Source organism: Vespa mandarinia, chromosome 10 (genome assembly GCF_050613455.1).
Source record: "Vespa mandarinia isolate Hongniang chromosome 10, ASM5061345v1, whole genome shotgun sequence".
Lineage (NCBI taxonomy): Eukaryota > Metazoa > Arthropoda > Insecta > Hymenoptera > Vespidae > Vespa > Vespa mandarinia.
Window position 1 is genome coordinate 224,944 of NC_140819.1, and position 11,903 is coordinate 236,846.

Sequence of the window (11,903 nt, forward strand, 5' to 3'; positions counted from 1 at the left end):
GTGCGCGCGCGCAAGAGTAAAGCAAAGCAAACCAAAGCAAGGAAGAGAGAAGGTAAGATTCTATCTGCTAGAATTATGTCTTTATTAGATGGAATCTCTGTCCGATGACCGTAACGGTTTACCGCGAACAGCGTGAAACGCAGGTGTCCCAGAGGATATACTCAGGCGAGAAAAGAAAGAGAAAGAGAATGGGATCAAGAGAAAAAGAAAAAGAACGGGAGAGGTAGAAAAAGAAAGTATAAAGAAATAGGAATAGAAAGAGAGAGAGAGAGAGAGAGAGAGAGAGAGAGAGAAAGAGAGAGAGAGGGAGAGGGAGAGAGAGAGGGAGAGGGAGAGAGAGAGAGAAGAAAGAGATTGAGAAAAGCAAAGGAAACAAGAGAGAAAGAGAAAAATAAATTTCTATTGGTAGAACAGTGCCAATCATGTCTCATTATTCACCCAAGATTTTAGACTCTAGATCAAGGAGTGATCAACAAACGAAAATCCACATAAAAAACAAACACTTTTCTCTTCGACTTTTTCTTGTTTTTTTTCTTATTCTTTTTCTTTAAATGTGATTGGTCTCCGAGTAACAGTAGCTTACCGTAAATCTGTCAGTTTTTTGCGTATACCGTTACTTTCTCTCTATCTCTCTCTCATTCTCTCGCATTCACCATCGTCACCATCAAAGGAAGGTAAGAAGCCTCTCCTTCTTGGAATACTGATTTTTCCCTGTGATTCCTCATCCTCGCGCGCAGAAGGACGAGATTTCCATCGGATAAGAAAAGAAATTGGACGGGATCTGTTTAAAGTACTTATCAGTGTTCCTTATCAACTTTTGCCTTTTTTTTCCATTTTTATAGGCAATCCTCATTCTTATCATTCAAATATGGTGAACAGTTCGCTGATTTTTAATTAGATATAAATTGTTCCTATTTTTATTCTTTTAATTATTATCGATGAAACCATCCGGACACTCTAATGTTGCTGTTTAATGTTTAAAATCGAATTTTCTAAGAGAAATGAAGTTTAAATCATCGTACCATAAGATTATCAAAATCATCCTTTATATTTAAAATCGATACCGTAACGAAACTCGTTAAGTATCGATCAACTAGTCCCTATCTACTGATTTAAAATGTAATTCATTCTTGAAAAAGATAGAGTCGCGAGGTTGATGGTTTCCACAGAATTGGCAAGAACATACGGACGTCCAGCTTCCCTGTCGTGAGACGTGATGAACGATGTCCCATAATGTCCCGAATAACAGGGTACCATTGACTTTTGACATTGTCGTTCGATATATCCTAGAAGCACAGGGGTTTCCAAACTGTCGATTGACCAAAAACCGCCCCTTCTGTGTACAACTGCACAAATCGATTCTAAGTAAGTGCAGACTATTTATTATCTCGAGAACCTTAAAAAGGATTTGATCAATTTTCCCATTCGATCAAATAAACATGATTTTAGAAAAGTCCATCTAAATAACAAATTTTAACGATAAATCAGTTAATGATAAAAATAAATCAGAAGATTTATTTGAATAGTTATATTGACATGTGCAAAAAATTTTTGTATAACTTTAAAGAATTCTTCAAATATCCTGAAAAATTTGAAAACCCCTGCCGTTAGTATACCACCCGTTGAGAACCATACCCAACCACTTAGTTTTCTCCATTGTTCCGAAACTGGAACTGCGCCCTTATTCAAGCGCTGTTTTCACGCTTCATTCTTGAACGACTCATTTAGATACTTTTGAGAAACCGTGCCACGTTCTGTTCTTTTGTTAAATCTATCCTAACTAAAAGACCTATCCTTTTAACAACGAAGCTAAACAAAATCGTTTCTGAATTATAGTATATCCTATATATAGGATCCTTTTCTTGTAAACTTTTCACATATATTATTGAATATTCAACTAAAAAACGAATAAAACACGCATAAATAACAACGATAACAATAATAAAATAAACAATAAATATTATAAAATTCTTTAATATTAAATTGAAAAGACAAAAAGTAATCACTGTTGTCATGATAATAGATAATTCAACTGTTTACCCTAAACTCTTTTTTGTTCGAATATCGAATGAAACGATCACTCGAGAATTACAATGAAAAAAATGTTGTCGAGCGAGGAGAACGTGAAGACTATCAGTCACGGAAGGACACCAACAACTAATAACTACAGTAATCAGGGAAAGATCGAAATCGTTCAGCTGCAGTCTGGACGTCAGAAAGGAAAAGGAAGCCAATCGGCAGGTGCAACGATGCCTAGCCTGCGGCATTCGATCCGCATCGTGGCTAATCGAAACGCCATTAGTACACGTTTGCTGCGTGTTCTTCAGATAGGTAGCCACCTTCGTTAGCTTCCATGAAGAATTAGCAGTTTGTTATACTTCTTATCTTAACACGTTCATTTTACTTTTCAAGATGATTTGAAAGATAAAATATTCGAGTTGATGTCTTAAAAAAATATTCATCAAAATAACAAATTGAGAGTTCATTAATTATTTTTATATGGACATACTTATTCACTTCGTAATAGTTCAACTTTTTTATGAAAAAATGTATAATATTCGAAAGTAATCTTCTTTCTTATTCATCTTATTTTGTAATTTTTATTGTAATTTTGTTTCGCCTATGTGTACTGTTAATTATCTTACATATATTTAAATATTCTATTAGAATGTAGAAGTGGACTTTGAAAAAAATGTTCTTTTTTATATTTCAAACAATTTACCTAATTGTTCACAAGTTATATAAAATCACTTTATTATAATTTATTCATTTTCATTTAATATTAAATGATAATACTTCAGAATTAAGATCTCAAAAATTTGGAGAACATGTATTATTAATTTTTTTTCTTTTATAATATTAATTATCATGGTTTCTTTCTTATTGTTTCTTCATTTTCATTTAATTTAAATGATAAAATATAAGAATCAAGATTTGACAAATTTAGAGAACATTCATTATTTATTTTCTTCTTTTGGAATTTTCTTCTTGTAAAATGTTAATTATCAAAATCATTATCTTACTGATTGTTCATTATCATTAATCAGCTTTGTTCTAATAATATCATTGGTTATCTCGTTAATCAGTTTCCGTAATCGTTTGGTATCCTTTCGAAAATCGAATTACAGGTCGACGGAAAGAGCTTCCGTCGTGACGGAGTCATAAGGTCGGCCTTTATTGACCGTAGTTTGCGTCCATTGTCGTTGGTATTGTGGACAGGTCTAGTCGTACCGCGTAAGCCGTCGCTTCCGTCGCTTCATCAGAACGCTATCGTTATTGTTCTATTCTATGGTATATAACCATACATGAGACATACATATGTACATACAATATATCTTGTACATATGCATATAAGGTGAATTGTATGTGTTCGAATGAAAATTCCAGTTCGTTAGTGAACCAAAAAAAATCTTTTTTTTGATAATTTATCTAAATATTCACAAAACAATTAATTAAATTTTTCATATGCATATTTATTTGATTGAATGAAGCATGCGCTCGCTCTGTTAGAAATATCTATTTATAAAGTAGGAAATAAAAAAATTGATGAGATAAAAGATAAGAAAAAGGGAACACTTAATTATCTATAAATATCGATATCAAAAGAAGAAAAGAAAGAAACATTACGAAAAAGAAACACATTAATATAAATTAGCATATATTAATAAATCAATAAAAGTTTACTGTTGGTATCCATCTACGTACACAAACAAAATAAAATAAATAAGAAACAAGAATTATTTTCCAAGATTTAAAATCTTAATTCTTCAATCTTATCATTGAAATTAAATGAAAATGAATCTATAATAAGATAAGGATAAGACCAAATTAAAAAAAAGGAAGAAAAAAAGAGTGAAACGAACAACATACGAAGACATCTACGTGATTACTTACTTGCTATAAAGATATGATGGTGGATCGAAAAGAAGAGGGTGGGAGGTTGGTAACGTCACGATGTTTCTTAATGGAGGACCAGATAAGATCACCCCTTCGTAATCCCAATGAATTCATGCGTGGCGTTTCGTGGCACGAGGCGTGTTTTTCCTAGAGCAAGCCGTTTCTCCGGGCTCGGTCAATAAATCGGCCGATAACGGCGACGATAAGCTCACCAAATTGAAGGCAAACATCCCGCTGGCACGCGGTCATTATACCATCGTGGAATAATAGTTGGCCGTTTGTTACGCGCTCCCTAATTACGGTGACTACGAAACCGACGAATGAAGCATAGCGAAACTTGTGTATGTAAGTAGAGAAAACATACCCTTTCCCTTATTCTTACAACTCCACCCTCCATTTTTTTTACATTATGCGCCATCAAATAGGTAGCTAGGTATACATCACTGATTCAAATGATCTCGCAAATCTCGTATACTATATACTCTATATAGACATATCTATGTGTACGTATATACGTATGTATATAAGTATGTATGTAAGTATCTACGTATGTATACGTATTCCTCGCGTGAGAATAATTGAATATTAAGAAATCTCTCTCGTCCATCGTGTTCTATCCGGCCACTTACAAAGCATCGACGTAATTACGGGAGGACAATAATTATTTTCTTCGAATCTATTCAACGAAGCGGAGACGGGTAAGTGGTAGAATATTACGAGAAGTACAAGAAAATATAAATTTGTTTTTTTTTTACATTATTTTTTTCTTTATCTCGAGTAAATTGATTTCATTGTAAATATTAATATATATCCATATATGTGAGATGCTTTATTGATTGTAATTATATCATCATTGAACAAACTTTTCTTTCTCTTAATCAGAATATTTTAATATTTTTTTTTTTTTTTTTTTAGTAAATAATATACAAGACGAATCATATAACTTAACGATCTTCGTTCGTTTTTAGAATTTGAAAAAGTACGATCTTTAAAATAAACATACAATTTTTCGATGCTGCTATTTCCAAAATTACTTGTTTCATACTCGTGTAAAATTCATTTCATAACCGTGCTAAGACATCTAAATCATTATTTCAAACGTGAATACGATGGATCTTTGAAGAGTCATTTATCATTCACAATATCGAGTGTGACATCTGTCCTCTGGTGAACAAGCAATTCGTAGAAACGCGATACGGAACTCGAAATGTTCGATATCGGCCCTTCCGACCTATGCAACAATGCCCATCCTGTTCTACCATTTACTGTATATATATATACGAGTGACTATTAATATATGGCCACTAGAACCATTGTTGCGAATTAGGTACCACCGAACGATCCATTGTTGAGGACAACGGGAGGCTCGAGAAATGTTCCCCAAAGAACGATTTTTCGAGGGTTGACTTCGAAAGTCGATTGACTTTTCATGAACTTTCAGCTTCATCAGTACCTTCTGTTCTTTTTCCTACGCTCTCTCGATCAGCGAAAGGGTCCAATAAGATTTAATTATGTGAAGAATAAAATTCATTACTGAATTTAGAAATGTTTCGGTAGAATTGCTGACATATAAAATATATCTCAAGATTAAACGTTTAACCAGTGAAACTGGCTCGAAATAATAATAGTGTCTTTGTTAATATTTTATTCGTCCTATTTATTATATTTATTATATTTTATTATACATTAATATATTTTGTATATATATATATATTTTTGTTGACAGTTACTAGTGATGCCATCTGATATGGATTTTATCAAGCACATTGTTTTTATGGATGAAATTGAATATACCAACAGTAGGTAACGATAATGTTCGTGAAATATCAACTTCGTAGTTTATAGATACGTCATTGATGATAACTCTACAAGTTACGTGTTAAATGTAAACTTTAAATTTAATTATTAAGATAATGAGATCGAATCGATTCTGTAGAAACAGTTTTTCTTTAATGTTTAGTGTACAAATACATAAAATGCATAATGTATATAAAAGTAGCGAAATTGAATGATTACATTTAAAAGGCATGGGTTCCGCACGGATTTCATGGTTTGCCCGACTTAATATTTTCTTTCTAAAAAGGTATATCGATGCAATTTTTCTTAAGTAGCATGGCTACGCATATATTCATAAAGTTCAGCTCTCTGTCATGTCCGTAAACATTTCTGATCTATCTGTGACAAATCATCGATACGATTCGAGTTTGACATACGTAAATGAATCGAGAAAGCACATGTTTCTCCATTTACTAATTAAAAGACATCTTTGTTTCGTTCGACGCAAATAATTACATTTCATCAATCACAATACTTTGTTTCTCAAACGTCCAAGATTACCAATTTCTGTTTCCAAAACGTCTCCACGCTGTAAAAGAGAAAACAAAGTTTAAGGTCTTAAAGTTTGAGAAAATAATTTCTTTCTTAATTATTTAATGAAATAAGAAATTTATTTCAGCATACTTTCAAGAACTCCGGTGGCTTTCTCGTGAATCCTACACCTGCTGGAGTACCAGTAAGTATTACATCTCCAGGTAACAAAGTCATAAATCTAAAAGCAAAGATACATTATATCATAAATACATATATATATTCTTTGACATGAAACCTTCCATTTCTATTATGAAATGAAAAGAAAATAATACTAACTGGGATATATAAGCAACAATTTCGTGAGGTTTGAAAATAAGTTCACTGGTATTTCCATTTTGCTTGAGATTACCATTTACCCAGGTTTTCACCGTTAAATTATTAATATCGGATATTGATTCCTTCGTCACAACAGCAGGTCCAAGTGGACAGAATGTGTCCATGCTTTTACCAAGTAGAAATTGTCCACCATTGCGTTTCGATTTCTGCCAATCTCGAGCTGTTATATCTTGAGCAATTGTGAACCCAAAAATGCAATCCTCTGCTTCTTTATCACTGATAGTCTTACATCGCTTTCCAATTACTATAGCAAGTTCAGCTTCCCAATCGACCTTCTATATTGAAAAGATTTATAAATATTAATATTCTTGAATATATTATAATTTTTGTAATATTGTATTTTTTAGAGGATAACAATTATCTATAAATTGAAATTATTTTATATTTAATAACGTTTATACAATAAACGAATTTATATGTAAGTAGAATTTTAATTAGATGGAAATATTTCTTAAAAAATATTAATTACAAGATCATAAAGTTTATACAATTTATATAATTAAATACTTTTATATTTATTATTAAAATCATAAAACCAATTATTACTTTGTTTATTATTTTTTATCTATTTTATTAATTTTTTACTTTACTCTATGTGAAACAAATAAAAAAATCATTGGATTGAAATCATATTATTATCTTTTTCTTATCTCTCAAACAAACTTAACAAACGAGACATTATAATATTAAAAGATATCTGATATAATTAAATCAAAAACATATTAATAAGTTACATAATCTCAACGACTAAAAATATTCTGACTACTCAAATGTTGATATTGATACTTTCAAAAGTTACAATATAACTTAGAACATAATATAATATAACTTAGTGGATATAATTAAAAACATTAATGTTTCTCATGGATGTCTTTCAAAAAATATTATTTACATTAGAAACGAATCGATGTCATTGATTGATAATATAAATTCGAATCATCTGACCTTTAATTTGTTAATTATATATCTTAATTAAATGTAAATTATATTGATGATATCTTCGAATAAAACTTGTTCATGATTTTATATCATAATTATAAAGTCAATACAACAATCACGCCGGTAACGTAGATTTCTTTAAATGTAAATCTTAAAAAAATATTTTTATGCGAAATCTATACTCACCTCTGATATTGAAGGTAAAATAACATTATCGGTTGGTCCTACAATGTTACTAGGAAATTTGCTGAATACTACTGGACTTTCCGGTGGCGATACGCCCTGTTCTTCGCAATGTCCGCTATAATTTAAACCGATGCATGCTAATTTGTCCATACGCGTAATCGGTGCCAAAAAATTCACGTCTTCCGCCGGAATTATGCTACGTCCTTCGGCGACGATTCTATTCAAACATGATACATTATATCATAAATACATATATACACTTTTTAACAGATATACACGTATGTCCAATATAAAAAAAAAAACATTTTTCTTTCGAAGAACAAAGGAAGTGAACAATTTGCATACTAATTTATAATATGAAAGCACTCAGAGAAGCTCTCAAGACTCAAAAACAAAAAAGAAAGTATTCTTTTCACGTTCGAAGAGGCATTAGAAATAAGTAAGGCGATAGGTATTGTATTTTGCACTTGCAAACATAGCCATACAGTCTATATATTTTCAATTGTATGTAATACGAAACATTGTTGTTTGTTTTAAGATCGAAATCTCGTTCGTTACTGAAAGCCAAACAATGTGATAAGGATACAATGATAGCATATGAACGTGATTCGATAAGAGAACTTTTCTCCCTCTTTTTTTAAAGTAAAGAAGGAGAGAGGGAGGGAGTATAATCATAGTCATGAAAATTAAAAATTACTTTAGATTTCCTTATGAAAATTAGACAAAATGTAATTGTTTTTCAATAAAGAACAAAAAAATGATCAGGAATGTATAATGCAAACTTGATGGGACTTAAATTTCGTGCAATAACCAACCTCTCTACAGCCGCCATTAAATCGATATCGTCTTCCCTGGCGAAACAAAGTTTTTATGTGAGAACGATATTTTATATATTTTCGAAGAAAGAAATAAACAAAAAATAAGCAATAATAAAGTCATTGAATCGTGAATAATTTTTTTTATATAAAACTCAATGATCGCTTCTTATCTCGTAACTTATCTCGTATTATAAATTTTTTATTGACCAAATTACGTAAGTATAATTGACTTTATCTTTACTTCTTTTATATTTTTATTTTTTCTATTTACTTTAGAAATTACTTGAAATTTTCAATGGAAATTTATAATTAAAATTATAATTGTTATTAATCTCGAAATCTTACAAATAATTTTGTTGTAATAAAACAATTTGAATATTAATTACCAGTAAAAGAATAATTAAATAAAATGATTCGTTTTATATTAGAAAAAAAATAACAAAATTTCATGAATATTTATATAAAATATTCTTAGTTTCATTTTATTTTTAAATTTAATAAATATTTTTCGACGATCACTATGCATTATCGTCCATTATCAACTATCGATAACATTGCTAATAATCGATAGGTGAAAGATAAAAAACAAGGAGAAAAATACAATTACCTTTTAGCACTTTTCACAAGGTCATCTCCACCCTCGAGGAATTTCTTTAACGAATTCGGAATCCTGGAATCAACCGCAGAAACAGCTATGATATCTCCACCTTCTTTAAGTTGGACTCCTAAATGTTGAGGACCGCCATTTTTATTCGTGAATTGCACGAATCTATAAAGAGAATTCGAAATCAGAACTTATTTTAATAAGTTCTCTCTCACTCTTTCTTTCCACGATTGATATTTAAAAATAAATTAAACTTATATTTTAGGAAGGATTTAAAGTGTAAATAATGAAAATAAACAAATCGTACTTATTATCTAAGATATCAAATATTTATGTATATATGTATTACAAACTAAATATCGTAATCTCATATTTTTTTATCAATATTTTATAAACATACATCTTTTAATTATTCTATAATATTTTATTTTTTAAACGGTTATAATAATTATTTATAAATTAAAAGATTATCATCTATGTAAGAAAATTTATTAAATTTATATTTACTAACCAAAGCTTCATGCGAATAGAATATCAATTATATGAGATACTATTTCTACAAAGCATACATATTCTTTGTTAAACGTCGACGCATTGATACGTAACTAACCTCAATATTTCAAAACTTGAGGACGTTAAACTTACAGGTGCAATTTGTTTCTTTACACATTCACTATACATTCATTATTAGAAAAAAATAAGAATGAAATATTCAATAGATAACGATTTATATCACTTTCTTTATACTTGACTACATGTGAATTTTTTTTAGCAAACACACTTGAGTCAACATTCAATTACGAATTCAAAAATATATAAATTATTATGTAAAATAAATGTCATTGATATTTCAAGCTAAAACGATGATATTTCGGAAAAAGTATTATTAATAAACATAAGAAATTGAAAATTACATAATTTTGAAGGACAATCGACCAATTTTGCGAAATAGTTATTACGTCGTTGACAGTTTTCATAACAGTATAGTTAACTACAAAAAAGAAGGAATAATCATATTTATGCAATATCAGCAATTATTTTTCCTGACATTGGATGAAATTATCGTTTTACGTAAATATATCGTGAAATAGTTACCTATAAAAAATCGACGAATAATTGAAAAAAAGAAAATAAAAAAAGAGAAACAAAAAGAAATATATCTCCAGAAAGATACATCCAGAAAACAATGATCATCCATATTCTTTCGAAATACATATATATGTATTTTTAATCTATAATCGAGATTAAAAAGAATGATTTATGCTGTTGAACTGTTTCACTCTCAAATGTTTTTTTATTTTGCAACTAGAAATACATTCGACATTACAATGTTCAAACGTGTTTTGCAAGTAAACTATACGAATGTAACTTTCTAATCTAATCATTTTGTCCTTTTCTTCTTTTTTTTTTACATATATGTACGTATACATATACGCATATATATACATATATATATACACATACGCACATACTCTACCATTTCACTTTCTCAACGATATTTAGTTGAATAATTAAATTTCAAATTAATGAAATGAAATTATATTTTTTCATTACGTTAAAATTTTCTTTTGTTTTTTTTTTCTTTTGCTACAATATGTTATAATTCAAATAATATTTCGATCTAGTTTCACCTTCATTTCTGATCACAAAGTGCAAATATTTAATAAAAAAGGTCGAAGGGTTGAAAGATAAGAATGCATGTATATAAATTTTATTCCATAATGAAAACATATTTATGCGAAAGGAAAAGGAAAAAAAGAATAATTTTCGAAGTGAACGTAAATGTTAATAGATTCATTAACATGAGGATAAATATAACAATGAATAGATAAAATAAAAAATACTCTAGAAAAATTGGCAGAATACCAAATGAACCGAACGTATAGAAGACATACGAAAAAAGAAAAGTAAGAAATATAGATAGACAAATAGAGAAAGGTCCAAATATAATCAAATGACCAATGACGTCAATTTCAATTTAACCCTAAAGTATATATTTCGCAATTATCACTAAGAAATAAGTAGGTTATATCTATGTGTGTGTGTGTGTAAATATATATATATATATATATATATATATATATATATATATATATAATTTCTTTTTCTAATAGTAAATTATAGTTGTTTCCCTTAAGAACCCCTAAAGTAATACGTCCCTGAGACCGGGTGTATTTGACTCACCTCATATTGAGCGCGCTGTTCACAGAGAAGTTCCTAACAGCAGTAATATTTGCGACGAAATGTGTATTGACTTTCGCTTTCTCGCTGCAAGAACTCCTCAAGAAGAGGAAAGTTCTGCCAAGTAATCGGTATCTTCCACGATACGGCATATTCTCGTTTCTATTATCAGAATTTTTTCTTTTATTTTTTTTTATAAATATATTTAGCTTATACTCCTTAATCAATGATTAACAAATCTCAAACAGAAACTTTATAATAAACAAAATTACAAAAAGATAGAATAAATGTGATATAAAGAAATCAATACATCCGTTATGAAAGACTGATTGTGACTGAAGAATGCGTAACACTGACTAGTCCCTCTAACGGATATCGAAGGAACTCATTGGTATTGCGATAATGACCTATCTTCTTCATATAATTATTCTTTCAAATTATATCCAAATTTATTTTTTCTTATCTATTTTTTTTATTCCATCTTTCGAATATACTTTATCACTTGAAGCAAAATAATTTGCTTTAATATTTTTATTTAAAAAGAAAAAATTCTAAGATCATACACTTTTTTT

General features: G+C 29.5%; 1 protein-coding gene across 2 annotated transcripts; it reads right to left on the reverse strand.

Annotated features, from left to right (window-relative positions):
• Positions 1 to 5,825: 5,825 nt before the first annotated feature.
• On the reverse strand, positions 5,826 to 11,680 carry LOC118444825 (oxaloacetate tautomerase FAHD2A, mitochondrial). Of its 2 annotated transcripts, XM_035873504.2 has the most exons (7): positions 11,335 to 11,680; positions 9,154 to 9,315; positions 8,544 to 8,579; positions 7,729 to 7,945; positions 6,544 to 6,878; positions 6,358 to 6,445; positions 5,826 to 6,262 (listed from the first exon to the last, which is right to left on the reverse strand). In XM_035873504.2, the coding sequence occupies exons 1-7, from the start codon at positions 11,481 to 11,483 to the stop codon at positions 6,200 to 6,202; spliced, it is 1,050 nt and encodes a 349-aa protein (XP_035729397.1). In that variant the 5' UTR covers positions 11,484 to 11,680; the 3' UTR covers positions 5,826 to 6,199. The 2 variants fall into 2 exon arrangements, with proteins under 2 accessions (XP_035729397.1, XP_035729398.1); XM_035873505.2 differs by lacking the exon at positions 8,544 to 8,579 and having other exon boundaries at positions 11,335 to 11,679.
• Between the last annotated feature and the right edge of the window lie 223 nt (positions 11,681 to 11,903).